The following is a 22,026-nucleotide window of genomic DNA, read 5'->3' as shown; positions in this document are numbered from 1 at the left end:
TATCCACGCGTGCGGAGGAACATCGTGCGTCAGACTGCTAGGTCCGATCACATAGTCGGCGGTGAGTGGAGGTGGCTACTTGCAACACATGCAAAGCCCTAGTAATGGCGCCGAAGTGATCAAACCTTTGAGTGTGTCGCACCTCCACTATATATAGGCGTCCATCACAGGCTCAACACTTGGGCCCCGCATGGACCCTAAAGCCCAAAGTCTGTTCGGCTTGGATCTGAGCTCTAGTAGGATTACATATGACTCGTGGAGTCAGAACTAGCCTCACAAGTTCCTTCCCTTAAGCACGCGACCCCTTAGGATCAAGTCGGCTTGGTCGCAGGTAGCGGCCTCTAGCAAGGCGTGCCAACCACCAAGTAGACAATGAAGCCGGCTAATGAACCTGTACAACTTGTCACACTTCTTTTCCCTTTGCCACACGATATATGTTGTCGGGCTCAAGGTGAGTCTATCATCCTTGTGCTAGCCCGACCTCTTTCTCGTTTCAGTGATGCCGACCACAAATCAGATTATCTCATAATCCCTGTCGCATGGCCATGCTTATCTTAGTCGGATCACACGAGGGGCCCAGAGTATATCTCTCCTGGTCGGAGGGCCAAATCCCATCTTGCTCGACCATGTCTCGCAGCATGGGTCTAGACAAACCCGAAACCTACCTTTATAACTACCCAGTCATGGAGTAGCATTTGGTCGGCCCAAAGCAGGTATGTCACCATCCCGAGTACATGCGCCAGCTCATGTCTTAGGACATAGAACATATCTTGTGCTAGAGATTCATAAATGACATATCGTTGCGTCTCATAGTTGGGTCTGTCCGACTCGGACCTTATCTCAACTCGGATCCAACTATGTCAAATCCGACTAGATCCTTCTGAGTCCATATTATTCGATTAGCTTCCAATGCTCCATGGCCAGTGATACTGAGCCATCCACCGTGTCATATGCTAGTCTAGTTGGCTACGCGCCCACATAGCCCTTTCGACTAGGGAGCTTTTAGAAAAGTCATCATACAATGTATAGTACCACAAACAAGTCACATACTTGCTGATACACATCATTGATAATGTCCAAGGACTATCTTTATTCATAAGCACATAGGAAATATCATCATACATGCCTCTAGGTCATATCTCCAACACAATGACAGAGCGGAAAGTCGTCAGTACTCTCGGTAGGGTGCCGAGTGTGGCCGGAAGTACCAGAAAGGCGCCCGCACGCACAATATACTCAGGTTCTGGCCTCTGGTGAGGAGTAATACCCTACGTCCTGCTTGTGATTGTCATTCATTGTGGGATACCTCGTGTGAGGGATTACAATAGTGGGTTTAGAGTCCATCGGGAGTCTAATATATAAGAAAGATGATGTTCAAGAGCCCCATAGCCCTCCACCTTATATACACAACGAGGGCTAGGGTTTTCCACAAAGCAGAACCCATCTTGGCCACCGCCCACATGACTTGGGGGCCAAGATGGTCCAAGAGGCGTCTGTTGGTCGCGTGGGGTTCGCTTCCGTCTTTGACCACTTGATGGGCCTTATGGTCCCCTCTATGTGTCTGCTGTCGGGGTCCCCATCAGAAGCCACCCCTGGTGTATGACACCGTCCGTAGCCCTCGAGCCTGTCTGGAGTTCAAAGTCTTTGAGAATCTGGACAAGCTCACAATTGAGCCATTCGAATGGTAGGGAGCACGGCCTCTGCCGAGTTACAAAGAGATTTCTTATTAGGGGATTCCTTTAGGTTGCCCTGGCACCTTCCGGAGCTCCTCTATTCCAGACTCGAGACCTCCTTACCGCAGGCTTGTAACGCGGGGCTCCTAATCTTGCGGTCCCACACGCCTCAGGCTTTGAAACCCTAGTGATGCTTGAAAGAGTCTTGGCCCCTGGCAGAGCCAGTAAAGAGGGCGTAGGTAACCGCGGAGGCCTAGCTAATGCCGTCGTCTGAATCCGATGATGGTCCTCCATGCGTTGTCATAGGTTTCTTTTGTATTCTCCATAAATTTTGGGGGTGGGGCCAAGCATCACTTCCCCCATCTCCTCTTCCTAAATTCTCCTGGATTATCGTTGGCCGCCATCTTATGGGAAGGAGAGCATCATAGAGCTCGAATCTAGAGAGATTAGTTCAGCCACCGGCTAGGCGCGTGCCTCGGAGCAGACCACAACCTTGTCACTGCTTTCTTCGATGCAGCTGGCCGATCTGTTCGTAGGATCCGAAGATTGGAAACCATCCACGATAAGAAAATGGGCATCTGGAAGTCTTACTAAGGGGTGGCTGTAGGGGCGCAAGTTGCCGCACTGCTCACCGTCTGGTGAGATGATGCTGGTATGGATCCCCTTCACTGGAATCTGGTGGTGCACAACTCCTTCATCTATCGCGGTCTGCGCCTTCCTCTGAACGCCTTCACCCGTGGCATATTGACCTATTACAGGATGTAGCTCCATCATTTGACTCCCAACGGGGTTCTGCACCTGGCGTGCTTCATAACTCTCTGCGTGTGCTTCCTCGGGATGGCTCCTTACTTCGGCCTCTGGAGGTATTTCTTCAAGGTGCTGCCATGTATGAAGGCAGAAGGATCCCAACCTGTGGTGGACAGCCATCCAGCCTTGCTCGGGCTCCCATTACTTCGACCTTCCTATGCCACAGGAGAAGGTGGAGTTGGAACAGTATTGGTTTTACGCCCCTGATATCGTCAGGTGGCACACAGAGGCAGGGATGCCCCTATTTTCCATTGTACCCCTACAAGAGAGGATATAGTGGAGGTCGGTGACCGAAACTTCCTTAGAGACCGTGGCACTAGTGGAAGCGGTTCACCAACTTCAGGATAAGTGGCTCTCTGGAATGCAGATATTGAAGACCTGGATGGAAATGTATATCCAGACTGTAGGGTGGAGGGAGTCCCTGATATATGATTATAAAGGCCTAAAGGACCCCGACCGTCTTCATGATCAAAAGGTCTCACCTTCTGACTTGAGACTGCGGATGCACCTTCTGACTGGCGTCCCTATGGAGGATATAATCCTGGTGATCATAGTGGAACGATATCACCGTGGCAACTGATACGTCCATTTTGCATCATGTTTCCCTACTGTTATTCACAATTTTTATGCATAATAAGGCTTTATGGAGTAATTCTGATGCCTTTCCTCTCATAATATGCAAGGTTTACATGAAGAGGGGGGATGCCGGAAGCTGGAATTCTAGACCTAAAAAAGCTATGTCAGAGTTACCTATTCTGCATATCTCCAAATGAGCTAAAAAATTACGAAGAATTATTTTAGAATATATAAAAAATACTGGAGCAAATAACCGGAGGGGGCCACCTGGTGAGCACAAGACACCAGGGTGTGCCAGGCCCCCCAGGCGTGCCCTGGTGGTTATGGTCAGCTCAGCCCACCTCTGGTGCCCATCTTCTGGTATATAGGTCATTTTGACCTAGAAAAAAAATCAGGGAGGACTTTCGGGATGGAGCGCCGCCGTCTCGAGGCAGAATTTGGGCAGGAGCACTTCTGACCTCCAGCGGGGCGATTCCGACGGGGGAACTTCCCTCCCGGAGGGGGAATCGAAGCCATCGTCATCACCAATGACCCTCTCATCTTTTGGAGGCCAATCTTAATCAACATCTTCAACATCACCACCTCCTCCCAAACCCTAATTCATCTCTTGTGTTCAATCTTTATACCAGAACCTCAGATTGGTACCTGTGGGTGACTAGTAGTGTTGATTACATCTTGTAGTTGATTACTATATGGTTTATTTGGTGGAAGATTATATGTTCAGATCCATTATGCTATTTAATACCCCTTTGATCTTAAGCATGATTATCATTTTTTAGTAGTTGCTTTTGTTCTTGAGGTCATGGGAGAAGTCATGTTGCAAGTAATCATGTGAGCTTGATATGTGTTCGATATTTTGATGATATGTATGTTGTGATTCCCTTAGTGGTGTCATGTGAACGTCGACTACATGGCACTTCACCATATTTGGGCCTAAGGGAATGCATTGTGGAGTAGTTATTAGATGATGGGTTGCTAGAGTGATAGAAGCTTAAACCCTAATTTATGCGCTACTTCGTAAGGGACCGATTTCGACCAAAAAGTTTAATGCTATGGTTAGATTTTATCTTAATACTTTTCTCGTAGTTGTGGATGCTTGCGAGGGGGTTAATCATAAGTAGAAGTTTTATTCAAGTACGAACAACACCTAAGCACCGGTCCACTCACATATCAAATTATCAAAGTAGCCAACACGAATCAAACCAACATGATGAAAGTGATATGGTGAAATTCTCGTGTACCCTCAAGAACGTTTTGCTTATCATAAGAGAACGTTTTGGCCCGTCCTTTGCCACAAAAGGATTGGGCTACCTTGCTGCACTTTATTTACCGTTACCATTACTTGCTCGTTACAAATTATCTTGCTATCAAACTACCTATTACCGACAATTTCAGTGCTTGCTGAAAATACCTTGCTGAAAACCACTTGTCATTTCCTTCTGCTCCTCGTTGGGTTTGACACTCTTACTTATCGAAAGAACTGCGATTGATCCGCTATACTTGTGGGTCATCAAGACACTTTTCTGGCGCCATTGTCGGGGAGTGAAGCGCACTTGGTAAGGAAAATTATTACTACTTGCTGAAATTTATTGTTACTTGCTACGATGGAAAACCATCCTTTGAGGGGTTTGTTCGGGGTATATTCACCTCGAACGGAACCACAATTAGTTGCCCCTCAACCTAATGCACCTACTAAAAATATTGGTTATGAAGTTCCTTCGGGTATGATAGAACAACTGCTAGCTAATCCTTATGCAGGAGATGGAACTGAACATCCTGATATGCACTTGATCTATGTGGATGAAATTTCTGGATTATTTAAGCTTGCAGGTTTGCCCGGAGATGAAGCTAAGAAGAAGATTTTCCCTTTATCTTTTAAGGGAAAAGCATTGACATGGTATAGGCTATGCTATGATATTTGATCTTGGAACTGGAATCGATTGAAATTGGAATTTCACCCAAAAAAATTATCCTATGCATCTAGTTCATTGTGATCGGAGTTATATATATAATTTTTGGCCTCATGAAGGAGAAAGTATCGTTCTAGCTTGGGGGAGACTTAAGTTAGTGTTATATTCATGCGCCAATCATGAGCTCTCGAGAGAAATTATTATTCAGAACTTTTATGCTCGGCTTTCTCGTGATGATCAATCCATGCTCGATACTTCTTGTACTAGTTCTTTTATGAAGAAGACTATTGAATTCAGGTGAGATCTTTTACAAAAACGCAACTCTGAAGATTGGGAACTCGACGAAGGTAAAGAGTCAGGTATTAAGCTTGAATTTTATTGTGTTAAATATTTTATGAATACCGATGCTTTTCACAAGTTTAGCACTGAATATGGACTTGACTCTGAGATAGTAGCCTCTTTTGTGAATCTTTTCCTACTCATGTTGATCTCCCTAAGGAGAAGTGGTTTAAATGTCACCCCCCTATTAAAGAAGAAATTAAAGAACCGGTAATAGCTAAAGATGAAACTATTATTTACAATGTTGATCCAGTTGTGCCTACTGCTTATATTAAAAAACCACCTTTCCCCATTAGGATAAAGGAACATGCTAATGTTTCGACTGTGGTTCGCAAAAGTAATATTAAAGCACATAAAACTTCTGAGCAAATCAAAGTAGAACCTACTGTTGCTATGGTTAAAGATCTCTTGGTAGAAAATATTGATGGGCATGTTATTTACTTGTGTGATGAAGCTGCTAGAATTGCTAAGCCCGATGAAAAAGATAAACATAGACCGGTTGTTGGCATGCCCGTTGTCTCAGTTAAAATAGGAGATCATTGCTATCATGGTTTATGTGACTTAGGTGCTAGCGTGACTACTATTCCTTTTACCTTATACCAAGAAATTATGGATGACATACCACCCGCTGAAATAGAAGACATGGATGTTATTATTAAACTTGCTAATAGAGACACCATCACACCACTTGGGATTGTTAGAGATGTTGAAGTCTTGTGTGGGAAAATAAAATACCCTACTGATTTTCTAGTTCTTGGTTCCCCGCAAGACCATTTTTGTCCATTGTCTTTGGTAGACTAGACCTTTCTTGAACATCGTTAATGCTAAACTAGATTGTGAAAAAAAAATTGTCAGTGTTAGCTTTGGTGATGAGTCTCATGAGTTTAATTTCTCCAAGTTTAGTAGAAAACCTCATAAGAAAGAATTATCTATTGCCGTGCCTCCTACTACCGTTAGAACAATATTTGCTAGACCATGAAAATGATATGCATGTGCATGAAAGAAATGAGATAGATAAAATTTTCTTTGAACAACGACATTTGATCAAACACAATTTGCTTATTGAAACTCTAGGAGGTCCTCCTCCACCTAAGGATGATCCTGTGTTTGAACTAAAACCTTTGTCTGACACTTTGAAATATGCTTATCTCCATGAGAAAAAGATATATCATGCTATTATTGGTGCTAATCTTTCAGAACATGAAGAAGAAAGATTATTGAAAATTTTGAAGAAACACCAAGCTGCTATGGGGTATACTCTTGATGATCTTAAGGGCATTAGTCCCACTCTCTGTCAGCACAAGATTAATATGGAACCTGATGCTAAACCCGTTGTTGATCATCAAGGATGTTTGAATCCTAAAATGAAATAAGTGGTAAGAACTGAAATATTAAAGCTTCTGGAAGCAGGTATAATCTATCCTATAGCTGATAGTAGATGGGTAAGTCCTGTTCATTGTGTCCCTAAGAAGGGGGGTATTACTGTTGCTTATAATGATAAAAATGAACTTATTCCACAAACAATTGTCACTGGCTACAGAATGGTAATTGATTTCAGAAAGTTAAATAAAGCTACTAGAAAAGATCATTACCCTCTGCCTTCTATTGATCGAATGCTAGAGAGACTATCTCAGCACACACACTTTTGTTTTCTAGATGGATATTCTAGTTTTTCTCAAATACCTATTTCACAACCTGATCAAGAGAAAACCACCTTCACTTGTCCTTTTGGAACTTATGCTTATAAAAGAATGCCTTTTGGTTTATGCAATGCACCTGCTACCTTTGAAAGATGTATGACTGCTATATTCTCTGATTTTTGTGAAAAGATTTGTTGAGGTTTTCATGGATGATTTTTCTGTTGATGGAACTTCCTTTGATGATTGCTTAAGCAACCTTGATCGAGTTTTGCATAGATGTGAGCAAACTGATCTAGTCTTGAATTGGGAGAAGTGCCACTTTATGGTTAATGAAGGTATTGTCTTGGGTCATAAAATTTCTGAACGAGGTACTGAGGTGGATAAAGCTAAAGTTGACGCAATCAAGAAAATGCCATGTCCTGAAGATATTAAAGGTATTCGTAGTTTTCTTGGTCATGCTGGTTTCTATAGGAGGTTTATTAAAAACTTCTCTAAAATTTCTAGGCCTCTTACAAATATTTTACAAAAGGATGTTCCATTTGTTTTTGATGATGATTGTGTAGAAGCCTTTGGAACACTTAAGAAAGCCTTGACTTCTGCACCTATTGTTCAACCACCTGATTAGAACTTGCCTTTTGAAATTATGTGTGATGCTAGCGATTATGTTGTTGGTGCTATTCTAGGACAAAGAGTTGATAAGAAATTAAATTTTATTCATTATGGTAGCAAAACTCTAGACAGTGCCCAATGAATTTATGCTACTACTGAAAAAGAATTTTAAACAGTTGTGTTTACTTGTGATAAATTCAGATCTTACATCATTGATTCCAAAGTAATTGTTCACACTGATCATGCTGTTATAAAATATCTTATGGAAAAGAAAGACGCTAAACCTAGACTCATCAGGTGGGTTCTTTTGCTACAAGAATTTGGTTTACATATTACTGATAGAAAAGGAGTTGAGAACCCGTAGCTGATAACCTATCTAGGTTAGAAAATATTCATGATGACCCACTACCTATTGATGATAGTTTTCCTGATGAACAACTAGCTGCAATAAATGTTTCTCACAACACTCCTTGGTATGCTGACTATGCTAATTATATTGTTGCTAAATACATACCACCTAGTTTTACATATCAACAAAAGAAAAAATTCTTCTATGATTTAAGACATAACTTTTGGGATGACCCGCATCTTTACAAAGAAGGAGTAGATGGTATTATTAGACGTTGTGTACCTAAGCATGAACATGAACAAATCCTACGAAAATGTCACTCTGAAGCTTATGGAGGACATCATGTGGGAGATAGAACTGCTCACAAGGTATTGCAATCTGGTTTTTATTGGCCTATTCTCTTCAAGGATGCCCGTAAGTTTGTTCTATATTGTGATGAATGTCAAAGAATTGGTAATATCGGTAAGTGTCAAGAAATGCCTATGAATTATTCACTTGCTGTTGAACCATTTGATGTTTGGGGTTTTGATTATATGGGACCTTCTCCTTCCTCTAATGGGTATACTCATATATTGGTTGTTGTAGATTATGTTACTAAGTGGGCAGAAGATATTCCAACTAGTAGTGCTGATCACAACACTTCCATTAAAATGCTTAAAGAAGTTATTATCCCAAGGTTTGGAGTCCCTAGATATTTAATGACTGATGGTGGTTCACACTTTATTCATGTGCTTTCCGTAAAATTCTTGCTAAATATGATGTTAACCATAGAATTGCATCACCTTATCATCCTCAATCTAGTGGTCAAGTTGAACTTAGCAATAGAGAAATAAAACTAATATTACAAAAAACTATTAATAGGTCCCGAAAGAATTGGTCTAAGAAATTGGATGATGCACTTTGGGCCTACAGAATAGCTTATAAAAATCCTATGGGTATGTCTACCTATAAAATGGTTTATGTAAAAGCTTGTCATTTGCCTCTTGAGTTAGAACATAAAGCATATTGGGCAATTAAAGAACTCAACTATGATATCAAACTTGCCGGTGAAAAGAGGTTATTTGATATTAGCTCACTAGATTAATGGAGAACCCAAGCCCATGAAAATGCCAAACTATTTAAAGAAAAAGTTAAAAGATGGCATGATAAAAGGATCCAAAAGCGGGAAGGTGAATATGTTCTTTTGTACAACTCTCGTTTCAGATTCTTCGCGGGAAAACTTCTCTCTAAATGGGATGGACCATATATTATCGAGGAGGTTTATCGCTCTTGGGCTATCAAAATTAATAATGCCGAGGGTACTAACCCGAAGGTGGTCAATGGACAAAGAATTAAACACTATATCTCAGGTACACCTATTAATGTTGAAAGCAATATTATTCAAACCATGACACTGATACGGCTTGAAGCTATGTCGGTATTTCCCCAAAGAGGAAGGGATGATGCAGCACAACGACGGTAGGTATTTCCCTCGGTGATGAGACCAAGGTTATCGAACCAGCAGGAGAACCAAGCAACAACACGTAAGCAACACCTGCACACAAATAACAACTACTTGCAACCTGACGTATTAAAGGGGTCGTCAAACCCTTTCGGGTAACGGTGCCAGAAATTGGCAGAACAGACTTGAATAAATTGTAGTAGATTGATAGATCGAATGAAAAATAAAATAAGTAAGAATAAATTGCAGCAAGGTATTTTTGTATTTTTGGTTTAATATATCTGAAAATAAAAGGCAAATAAAATAGATCGTAAAGTCGAATAATATGAGAAAGAGACCCGGGGGCTGTAGGTTTCACTAGTGGCTTCTCTCGAGAAAAATAGCAAACGGTGGGTAAACAAATTACTGTTGGGCAATTGATAGAACTTCAAACAATCATGACGATATCCAGGCAATGATCATTATATAGGCATCACGTACAAGATTAGTAGACCGACTCCTGCCTGCATCTACTATTACTCCACACATTGACCGCTATCCAGCATGCATCTAGTGTATTAAGTTCACGGGGAAACAGAGTAATGCAATAAGAACGATGACATGATGTAGACAAGATCTATCTATGTAGAGATAGACACCATCGTTTTATCCTTAGTAGCAATGATACATACGTGTTGGTTCCCCTTCTGTCACTGGGATCAAGCACCGTAAGATCGAACCCACTACAAAGCACCTCTTCCCATTGCAAGATAAAATAGATCAAGTTAGCCAAACAAAACCCAAATATCGGAGAAGAAATACAAGGCTATAAGAAATCACGCATATAAGAGATCAAAGAAGATTCAAATAACTTTCATGGATAAAAAGATAGATCTGATCATAAACTCAAAGTTCATCCGATCCCAACAAACACATCGCAAAAAGAGTTACATCATATGGATCTCGACGAGACCACTGTATTGAGAATCAAATGAGAGAGAGGAATCCATCTAGCTACTAACTACAGACCCGAAGGTGTACAAAGAACTACTCATGCATCATCGAAGAGGCACCAATGGAAGTGGTGAACCCCTCCGTGATGGTGTCTAGATTGGATCTGGTGGTTCTGGACTCTTCGGCGGCTGGAATTGATTTTCGATGACTCCCCTACAATTTCTGAAATATTGGGGTATTTATAGAGCAAAGAGGCAGTTCAGGGGGCACCCGAGGTGGGCACAACCCACCAGGGCGTGCCTGGGCCTCCTGGCATGCCCTGGTGGGTTGTGCTCCCCTCGGAGCACCCCCCAGGTGCTTCTTCGGCCCATTGGTTGTCTTCTGGTCCAAAAAAATATCCAAAAAGTTTCGGTGCATTTGGACTCCGTTTGGTATTGATTTCCTGCGATGTAAAAACATGCAAAAAACAACAACTGGCACTTGACAATATGTCAATAGGTTAGTACCAAAAAATAATATAAAATGACTATAAAATGATTATAAAACATCCAAGATTGATAATATAATAGCATGGAACAATATAATCAAAAAATATAGATACATTGGAGACATGTCAGCATCCCCAAGCTTAATTCTTGCTCGTCCTCAAGTAGGTAAATGACAAAAACAGAATTTTTTATGTGGAATGTTATCTAACATGTCATATCATATTCTTTTCTTTATAGCATGGACATTTGGACTTCTATATTGTTCAAAGCAATAGTCTAGTTTTGACATGATAATTTAAATACTCAAGCATGCCAACAAGCAACCATGTCTTTCAAAATATCAACGCTAAAATAAGCTATCCCTAGCCCATTATGCTTAATCATTGATCCATTCATGAAACACACTCGCATATTAACTACACCCAATGCTCAAGTATGATCATAGTGTCTCCTAGTTGGTGCTTTATAAGAGAATATGGAGACTCAAATTCAAAATAAAAATTGCATAAAGTAAAAGAAAGACCCTTCGCAGAGGGAAGTAGGGATTTGTAGAGGTGCCAGAGCTCAAAACGAAAATTGAGAGATAAAAACATTTTGAGAGGCATAATTTTCCCATCAACGAAAATGACTTACAGTTCCCAACACTTTCCATGCTAGATATATCATAGGCGGTTCCCAAACAGAAATTAAAGTATATTCCTTTTTCCACCATACTTTCACTTTCCATGGCTAACCGTATCCACGGGTGCCTTCCAAACCAACACTTTCCAAGGAATTTATTATTTGAAAACATAAAGTAAATTCATTTTTCATTTCGGGACTGGGCATCCCTAATACCTTTGCCTTACTCTCGTGCAATGACAAGTGAATAAACACTCATCGTAAGAATAACACATCTAGCATGGAAAATATTAGCCACCCCTCACTGCCTTGTTAGCGGTACCAGCACACAAAAGAGAAATTTATTTTAAATATTAGAGATGGCACATACAAATTTGCTTAGAACGGCAAAAGAATACCGCATATAGGTAGGTATAGTGGACTCATATGGCAAAACTGGTTAAAAGGTTTTTGGATGCACCAGTAGTGATCATACTTAGTGCAAAATGAAGGCTAGCAAAAGATTGAGAAGCGACCAACCAAGAAACGAATAATCTCATAAGTGAGCATTAAGCATAATTAACACCGAATAATGCACCACAAGTAGGATATAATTTCATTGCATAATTATTGACTTTCATGCTTGCATAGGGAATCACAACCTTAACACCAATATTCTTACTAAAGCATAATTACTCATCAAGATGACTCACATATCACATCATCATATCTCAAAACTATTACTAAGAATCAAGTTTATTTTGTCCAATGATCTTCATGAAAGTTTTTATTATATCCTTCTTGGATATCTATCACTTTGGAACTTATTTTCATATGTTGCTTCTGATAAGCTCAAACAAATATAAGTGAAGACCATGAGCATAATTTTTCTTTCTCTCAAATTAATTTAAGTGAAGCAAGAGAGAATTTCTTGAAAATTTTACTAACTCTCAAATAAATCTAAGTGAATCAAGAGATCATTTCTTCAAAAATACTAAAGCACACCGTGCTCAAAAAGATATAAGTGAAGCACTAGAGCAAACCCATAGCTCATAGAAATTTAAGTGAAGCATAGAGAGCAATTCTAACAAGTCATGAAATAATTTTGGATCTCTCAAATAGGTGTGTCCAGCAAGGAATCAAGACTTAAAACACAAAATAACACAAGCAAAGACACATATCATGCAATACGCTCCAAGCAAAACACATAGTATGTGACGAATAAAAATATAGCATCGAGTAAAATACCGATGGTCGTTAGAAGAAAGAGGAGATGCCACTCGGGGGCATCCCCAAGCTTAGTTTCTTGTTCTCTTTTGGATAATAGCTTGGGATGTCGGGGCATCCCCAAGATTAGGCTCTTCTTACTCCTTATCCCTTCATCCATCGTAAGATAACCCAAAACATGAAAACTTCAATCACACAAAACTCAACAAAACCTTCGTGAGATCCGTTAGTATAAGAAAACAAATCACTACTATAAGTGTTGTAGCAAACCAATTCATATTTTGTTCTTGCATTATATCTACTGTATTACAACTTTTCTATGACAAAACTCATCAAAGAAAACCATAGAGCCATCAAAACAAGCACACAACGCAATGAAAACAGAATATGTCAAAAACAGAATAGTCTGTAGCAATCTGGATATTTCGAATACTTCCGTAAATCCAAAAATTCTGAAAAATTAGGAAGACCTGGGAAATTTTTATATTAATCTACTTCGAAAGGAATTAGTATTTTATCACTCTCTGGTTAAAAACAAAAATTATTTTCGCGAGCGCAATAGTTTCTGTTTTTTTAGCAAGATCAAACAACTATCACCCAAGAAGATCCTAAAGGCTTTACTTGGCACAAAAACTAATTAAAACACTAAAAACACAATCATAACAGTAGCATAATTGTAATAACACTCAAAAACAGGAAGCAAAAAGCAAAACTAAATTTTATTCATTGGGTTGCCTCCCAACAAGCGCTATAGTTTTATGCCCTTAGCTAGGCATAAAGCAAGGATCTAAGTTTTGCCATCCTTAGTTTGAGATCCATAAGATGCCCTCATGATTGATTCATATGGTGGCCTAATTCTTGTTCTAGGGAAGTGCTCCATACCCTTCCTCAAAGGAAATTGACACTTAATATTGCCTTCTTTCATACCAATCACGACACCGATAGTGCGTAAAAACGGTCTACCAAGAACTATGTAGACATGACCGAGACATGTCTCCGGTCAATAACCAATAGCGGAACCTGGATGCTCATATTGGTTCCTACATATTCTACGAAGATCTTTATCGGTCAAACCGCATAACGATATACATTGTTCCCTTTGTCATCGGTATGTTACTTGCCCGAGATTCGATCGTCGGTATCCCAATACCTAGTTCAATCTCGTCCCGGCAAGTCTCTTTAGTCGTTACGTAATGTTACATCCCGTAACTAACTCATTAGCTACATTGCTTGCAAGGCTTATAGTGATGTACATTACCGAGAGGGCCCAGAGATACCTCTCCGACAATCGGAGTAACAAATCCTAATCTTGATCCATGCCAACTCAACAAACACCATCGGGGACACCTGTAGAGCACCTTTATTATCACCCAGTTATGTTGTGACATTTGGTAGCACACAAAGTGTTCCTCCGGTATTCGGGAGTTGCATGATCTCATAGTCGTAGGAACATGTATAGTTATGGAGAAAGCAATAGCAACAAACTAAACGGTCATCGTGCTAAGCTAACGGATGGGTCAAGTCAATCACATCATTCTCTAATGATATGATCCCGTTAATAAAATGACAACTCTTGTCTATGGTTAGGAAACATAACCATCATTGATTCAACGAGCTAGTCAAGTAGAGGCAAGCTAGTGACACTCTGTTTGTCTATGTATTCACACATGTACTAAGTTTCCGGTTGATAAAATTCTAGCATGAATAATAAACATTTATCATGATATAAGGAAATATAAATAAAAACTTTATTATTGCCTCTAGGGCATATTTCCTTCACATACAAACCAAAAAGCGCATGACAAACTCTGCTTCCCTCTGCAAAGGGCCTATCTTTTACTTTTATGCAAGAGTCAAAGTATTCTTCCCTATTCCTTTTTATTTTTATTTTTGCAAGCATCATGTGGTGAGGAAAGATCTAGGCACATATATCTAGTTGGATATGAGTGAGCATGAGTTATTATTGTTGACATCACCCTTGAGGTGAATACATTGGGAAGCGAAACTATAAGCCCCTATCTTTCTATGTGTCCGGTTGAAACATTTTGTTCATGTGTATGAGGTGAGTCTTAGCAATTGTAGAAGATTATATGATGGTTGAGTATGTGGACTTGCCAAAAGGCTCCGATACGTGACCCTTTCTGAAAAGATGATGAATTGGAGTTGCAAAGTTGACAAAGAACATAGTTTGTTGGTTTTCAATAGAGTTTATGCTTTTACTTCGATGTTGTGATGAATTTTTACTTGTTCATGAGAAGTTATATGATAAAGTTCTATGATAAAATATGTTGTTGTTATAATAATAAGCATGATGCTTCTATGTCCGTATTTTGTTTTTATCGACATCTCTCTCTCTCTCTAAGCACGTGGGTATATTTTTTGATATCGGTTTTTAGCTTGAGGACAAGCGAGGTCTAAACTTGGGGGAGTTGATACGTCCATTTTGCATCATGTTTCCCTACTCTTATTTACAATGTTTTTATGCATAATAATGCTTATGGAGTAATTCTAATGCCTTTCCTCTCATAATATGCAAGGTTTACACAAAGAGGGGGGATACTGGCAGCTGGAATTCCTGACTTGAAAATGCTATGTCAGAGTTACCTATTCTGCACATCTCCAAATGAGTTGAAAATTTACAGAGAATTATTTTGGAATATATAAAAAATACTGGAGCAAATAACTACTGGAGGGGGCCATCTCGTGAGCACAAGACTCCAGGGCACGCCAGCCCCCCCGGGGGGCGTGCCCTGGTGGGTTGTGCTCAGCCCAGCTCACCTCCAGTGCCCATCTTCTGGTATATAGGTCATTTTGACATACAAAAAAAATCAGAAGAGGACTTTCGGGACGGAGCACCATCGTCTTGAGGCGGAACTTGGGCAGGAGCCCTTTTATCCTCCGGCGGAGCGATTCCGCCGAGGGAACTTCCCTCCTGGAGGGGAAAATCGAAGCCATCGTCATCACCAACAACCCTCTCATCTTTGGGAGGCCAATATTCATCAACATCTTCAACAACACCATCTCCTCTCAAACCCTAGTTCATATCTTATGTTCAATCTTTGTACCGGAATCTCAGATTGGTACTTGTGGGTGACTAGTAGTGTTGATTACATCTTGTAGTTGATTACTATATGGTTTATTTGGTGGAAGATTATATGTTTAGATCCATTATGCTATTTAATACCCCTCTGATCTTGAGCATGATTTTCATCTATGAGTAGTTACTTTTGTTCTTGAGGTCACGGGAGAAGTCATGTTGCAAGTAATCATGTGAACTTGATATGCGTTCGATATTTTGATGATATGTATGTTGTGATTTCCTTAGTGGTGTCATGTGAACGTCGACTACATGGCACCTCACTATATTTGGGCCTAAGGGAATGCATTATGGAGTATTTATTAGATGATGGGTTGCTAGAGTGACAGAAGCTTAAACCCTAGTTTATGCGCTACTTCGTAAGGGACCAATTTGGACCCAAAAGTTTAGTGCTATGGTTAGATTTTATCTTAATACTTTTCTCGTAGTTGAGGATGCTTGCGAGGGGGTTAATTAAGCATAAGTAGGAGGTTTGTTCAAGTAAGAATAACACCTAAGCACCGGTCCACCCACATATCAAATTATCAAAGTAGCGAACACGAATCAAACCAACACGATGAAAGTGATATGGTGAAATTCCCATGTACCCTCAAGAACGTTTTGCTTATCATAAGAGAACGTTTTGGCCTATCCTTTGTCACAAAAGGATTGGGCTACCTTGCTGCACTTTATTTACCGTTACCGTTACTTGCTCCTTACAAATTATCTTGTATCAAACTACCTGTTACCGACAATTTCAATGCTTGCAAAAAATACCTTGTTGAAAACCACTTGTCATTTCCTTCTGCTCCTCGTTGGGTTTGACACTCTTACTTATCGAAAGGACTACGATTGATCCCCTATACTTGTGGGTCATCAGCAACCCTTTGCAAGGTGAGGTCCTAGCAATTTTTCTTTCTTGGGCTTTGCCACCCGTCTTTATTGACTTGTTTGTTCAGGCCTTCAAGGATTCTGTCTCGAGGCCTCCTCAACCCATCCGTGGAGAAACGGTGATGTATGCCGCCATAGACCTGCGTCCCCCTCCCCGAGGTTCGTCCGGGAGCCCAACACAAGTTCAGGCCGCCCCGCCCACAGAGAGGCCGCAGAAGATCTTGCTGGAGAAGGTCGCCTCGCCTCTATTGATCAAGGCCATGAAGCCGCAGGGCGCTCCTCCTATGGGTCCCATGACACGATCCATGGACAGGAGGAGGCCTCGCGGGACATCCGCGGGGGGCTCGTTGGTTGAGGCCCTCGAAGGTTCGACGGGTTTGTCTGGAGGTGGAAACATGGGCTCGCCACCGTAGCTGGTAGCTACAGCGGAGCCCCGAGAGTCTATGTCGGAGGGCCTCCGGACTTGTCCGTGAAGGGCCAGCGAAACCAACCCTCTGACACTCATTGGTTCGATGGATGTGGCCCAAGCCCATCTGTGCACTTGACCATATTACAACTTATAAATGATAATATTTGTAGCCATCTTGGCAAAATTGATCTAGACCATTAGCTTTTGTTTCATGTGTGTTTCTTATTGGGCAACTCAAGGGATTTGTGTGCCCCAGAAACTATTTTGTTTTATGTACTGCTCCATATGGCTTTTTATTTGTTTTCGGGGCTATCTTCCTCATTATTCGTTTGATGAAGTTTCGGCTCAACTAAAAATTACAGAAAATAAATATAATAGCATCTAGTTATCTTCATCTTTGCTCCGTTTTCACCCCTTTGCTCTGTTTTCACCCCTTACAATGGACCGTGCATGTGCGGTAGAACATTTTAAAAATCTGTGAGACATAAATGTTCAAGAAATGAGTAAAGACCCCGAATAAGTCGAAAATATGTCACACGAGATAGGCAACAATGGAAGTGATGTAAAAGGTAGTGAAGCATGTGATTTTGCCACCGAGGTTTTTTTCTCCAATGTCTTTCCTTGAAAATTGGTTCATGTTCCTGTGAAATTGCAGTAAATTTCTGCTACCTCCATCTAAAAATAAGTGTCTCAAGTTTAGTACAACTTTGTACTAAAGTTAGTACAAAGTTGAGACACTTATTTTAGGATGGAGGGAGTATGAGTTTCTTGCAAATCATAAAGGTCTTGTATTAGAAGACATGGGATTGCAAGCTTTAATTTCAAATGATGTTCAAAACATGTATAAAATTGAATATATGTTAACAAGTTCACCTTATCATAGTTTCATCATGTTTAGAACGTCAGCTCAGACTCAGGCTAAGTTGGTTACCTCCCGCCCATGAGTTGGAGAGGGCGTTCTAAACATTATAACCGAGTTGTGAACATATATTCAATTTTATATGCTTTCTTATAATCCAGTTCTAGTACTTTTCTTATAAATTGCAAACATACATTCAATTTTATACATGTTTTAGACTTTATCATAGAAATTGCTAGAAATCTTAGCACCAACTATAGTTGATGCTAACCACTATGGAGTGAGGTGCAAAGAAGAAAAAAAGAGGCTGGAATTGGTTCCAGTACTATACCCAGGTTCTAAAAGAGTTGACTATACGAGAGACCCAAGCTGATCCAGATTATGAGAGAAAGGTAGATGATGAAAAAACAAATCTGACATGTGGGCCCAAAAATAGGTGCTAGGAAGTTTACATAACCGAGTTCTAGCAATTTTGTTTGAACCAACGACACTCTCATGCTCTATCTCACACTCATGCTGCCAATGCTGTCCTCAGCCAAGCTCCGCCACAGAAGTCTTCGAACATTTGGTGTTCATCTTTTCTTTCTCGTAAAATTCGACATACATATACATACTCACTAATTGAACTTAACATCAGGAGCTACTAGCTCTGTATACTCTCTCTTCTCTGTCACTCTATACTTGTTCTCACCTGAACTTCCTTTTTGGAGGCATTTCATGTGAACTTGAACGACTTGACAGACTGCAAAGATATATGCATACATAAAAGAGATCAGTCAGTGCTCCAACAAGCACATGCTAGCAGGAGGTAGATTCAATCCAAGAAGATGTCACCTTCTCTATCTCAGGCTTGTATATGGCTGACTCCTCTTCGTCGTCGATGTACTGTGCGAGACACCAACGTAGACAAACAAATGTGAGTGGAGTGATGTTGGTTGGTTGACCTGAGCAGAGGAGAAGATGGAAGTACCTGCCCTGTCACCGTGTACAGCCGGTTGTACCAGCCGTTGAAGGCCATCCCGATGGCGGAGACGATGTGGCGGCGCTTCTCGCCGGGGTTCTGCAGCGTGTACTCGATGTAGTACAGGCCGTTTGATGCCTTGGAGTCGATGAGCTTCGCGGCGAGCCCCGCCGGCCTCTGCCAGCTCCTGTCCAGGCCGGTCACCTGCTCGGTGGAGATACAGAGAGTGCATCAATTGGCCATGACACACGAGCAGGAATTCAGAGACGACCATGCATACTTGTAGATAGATATTCGTGCAGTTCACTGAAGATTCTACAAAAAAGGTGGGAGTGCCGGGTACTTACCAAGTTCTCGGCGAACTCGTCGACGCTACCGAAGGACTTGAGGCTGGTGAAGTCCGGCCCGATCCCGGTGATCACGACGCTGACTGAAGATTGCAGAGAAGAAGCTCATGAATTTGGAGAGGGGTGGGTATGGTGGATTGGTATTTGGGACTGTGAGATAGATGCCGGGAAAGAACCCCAACTCGTACGTACCGCTGGAGTTGGGGTTTTGCTCGGGGAAGAACGCCGTCACGTTCTTGAAGCCGCTGCGTTCACCTGCACCGACCTGCCAGCCTGCACGGAAAGGAAAATTGACCGAATTGTTCATCACCTTGCGGACTCTGATTCTGCCGCGCACAGTTTAAGAGCCAAAAAGACCGTAATTTGGCTGATTCCTCCATCTTTTTACTACAAAAGATGAAGCACCTTGTGGAATCACGAGGGTGAACTTGTTGGCCTCGTCCTCGTACGCGGTGAACCCCTCCTGCGCCTCTTAAAACCAAACGAAATTCCACGGAATCAGCACACACCATCAGACATGGCCGGCGAAACGGGAAACGGTGGTTGGCATTACCGGCGGTCTCGGCGAAGGCCTCGGCGGGGACGAGCAGCGGCGCCGACGACGCGGCGGTGGCGGAGAGGAGGACGCCGAGCAGGGCGTCCCGCCGATTCACCCCCTCCTCCGCCCTCCGAGCAGGGAGGCAATGGCAGACCGTCGTTCTCGGCGGCTTCGCGTGGCCTTGGCGGGGCTTGCCGAGGCCGGGGCAGAGGGAGGCGGTGGTCACGGCAGCCATGGAGTACGGCTCGATGGTGGTCGACGACGCTGCTGTGATTGCTCGGCTGCAACTGCAGGTTCGCTTGGTTTTCAGAGGATATTTTTGCTTGGTGGCCGGCTGCCGTGTGGGAATTGTGGCTCGTCGTCCTCCTCGTTGCACGTCCAGTCTCGGGCGCGTTTTTTTTAAGAAACGCCTGTATTTTTTTCGGGAGAACCTGTATTTTTCTATGAGATCAATAGTAGTTTATTTCTTTTTTAAGGGCAAAAAGAGAGCTCATTTATTCATAGTACGAGTACAATCATTCTTGATTTCATGAAGTATATCTGGTGGCACATTCTTCGGCAGAAAAAAATTCCCATAAATTTTAGCATGGGCAGCCAACTTATATGCAGCCACGTTACACTCTCTTTTAATTTTTCTGACCTCAGCTAGACTGAAGTTACACAACAGGCTTTTAGCCTCTTCATACTTATCCCATCACTTGGCTTTGTTCCTTTCTTCATTGTTCATAGCATTCACAACGGGTGTGTTTAGTTGCAGTTCGCTACAGTACCTGCATTGCATGTACATCTCCAACCAGTCTGGTTCTTCATATGCACCCTCATATGCAACAGATGCAACCTATTTGGTTCCCTGCATCGCATGAAGGGCACTTACCCTCTACTGTTTGGTTGACGTTTTGTGTTTAGGGTGTGAGCAGATGCAAATTTCGGCTGTTTAGTTGCAAGCAGCGTTTGTGTTCTACTCATCCCATGTAAATGTGGTGGCCTTACCACCACATGATCAGCACAACAGTAAGCACAACTGACAGCAGATCAAAAAGGCAAGCACTGACGGCAAACAAAACAAGCAACCAAATGAGATCAAACAAAGCAAGCAACGAAAATGACAACAAACTACTTAGATTAACAGCAGGGGCATCCTCCTTCCCTGCTCCACGCCAGGGTGCTGCTCCTGGCCAAAATATTAACAAGTTCACAGCACAAGTACCATAAGTTCTAGCCACAGACCATAACAAGTTCAACACTAATACCTAAGTTAACTACATTGCATGCTCAATGTCACCAACGTAGTTGTTCTTGTTGCAACAAAACCTGCACATGATCGAGGAGTCGTTGTTGTAGATTTGGACCTTCAGGCCGAGTCCCGAGATGTGCAGAATGAGGAGGTCGCCGAGGACGATCCGGTGCTGGTGACAGAAGTAGTTCTAGCCCCGGCCAAGCACCATGTGCCCCTCGAAGTTCTGGACCTGCACCCAGAACTCGCACCACTTGTTCGCCGACAGCCTGACCACGCGCGGGAGCCTCTTGATGACCAGTCACTCGTTCATCACCTCCACGAACTTGCGAGGGATGACGAGCATGGCGAGGTCTTCGGCGTCCTTGATTTGCTGATAGAAGCGCGGTGGCTCCCGCCCCCCCCCTCCTCGTGGCCGGTTCTCGAAGATCGTCCCCTTGAACGAGGCAGGCTCATGAAGGCGACCCTGCCAGGCAGGTCCACCCTCTTGAGCCACCTGTTCGTGGGGATGAGATCCTCGGCACCCTCAGCTCCAGCCACCACCTGAGCTCCTCCACCCACCACGTCCCAGTCACTCTTCAATATCTTGTCAGGTAAGACGACAAGTATTAGAGGTGTTTGCAAAATGAACAACCACTGATCAATGGCCTTAGCTCTTCTGCAAATGCCACTGATCAGTTGCACTAGCACTACAGCAAATGGCACTGATCAGAGACATTTGCCCAAGAGCAAATGCCACTGATCAGTGCACAAACTCTTTGCCAAATTCCATTTATCAATGGCACTTGCTCTTGGGCAAATGCCACTGATCAGTGTCACTTGCTCTTGGGCAAGTCCCCTGATCAGTGGCACTTTCTCAAGTGCCAGTGCCATTGATCAGGGGACTTGCCCAAGAGCAAGTAGCACTGATTAGTGCTATTTGCCCATGAGCAAATGCCATTGATCAGTGGCATCTGGTCTTCTGCAACCGCCACTCATCAGTGCACTATCCTAAACATGGAAACATTTAAAAATAGCACCCATGTGCACCCATGTACATTTGGCAGCATCCTAAAATGGTCCTCGTCAAGTGATGAACTACTTTCCAGTACCCATGTGCACCCATGTGCACCCATGTAC

General features: G+C 42.2%; 1 protein-coding gene across 1 annotated transcript; it reads right to left on the bottom strand.

Moving 5' to 3' along the window:
- Nucleotides 1–18,222: 18,222 nt before the first annotated feature.
- LOC125518703 (psbP domain-containing protein 3, chloroplastic) lies at nt 18,223–20,449 on the bottom strand. The gene is given in 9 exon segments (XM_048683528.1): nt 18,223–18,569; nt 18,662–18,712; nt 18,798–18,992; nt 19,136–19,218; nt 19,328–19,408; nt 19,541–19,606; nt 19,689–19,939; nt 19,941–20,104; nt 20,444–20,449. Coding segments are annotated over 9 exon segments (924 nt in total). The 3' UTR covers nt 18,223–18,542.
- Nucleotides 20,450–22,026: the final 1,577 nt, after the last annotated feature.

This window comes from Triticum urartu, chromosome 7 (genome assembly GCF_003073215.2).
Source record: "Triticum urartu cultivar G1812 chromosome 7, Tu2.1, whole genome shotgun sequence".
In the NCBI taxonomy this organism is placed as follows: Eukaryota; Viridiplantae; Streptophyta; class Magnoliopsida; order Poales; family Poaceae; genus Triticum; species Triticum urartu.
Note: the sequence above shows the minus strand (reverse complement) of the source record. Positions and strands in the feature narration are given on the sequence as shown.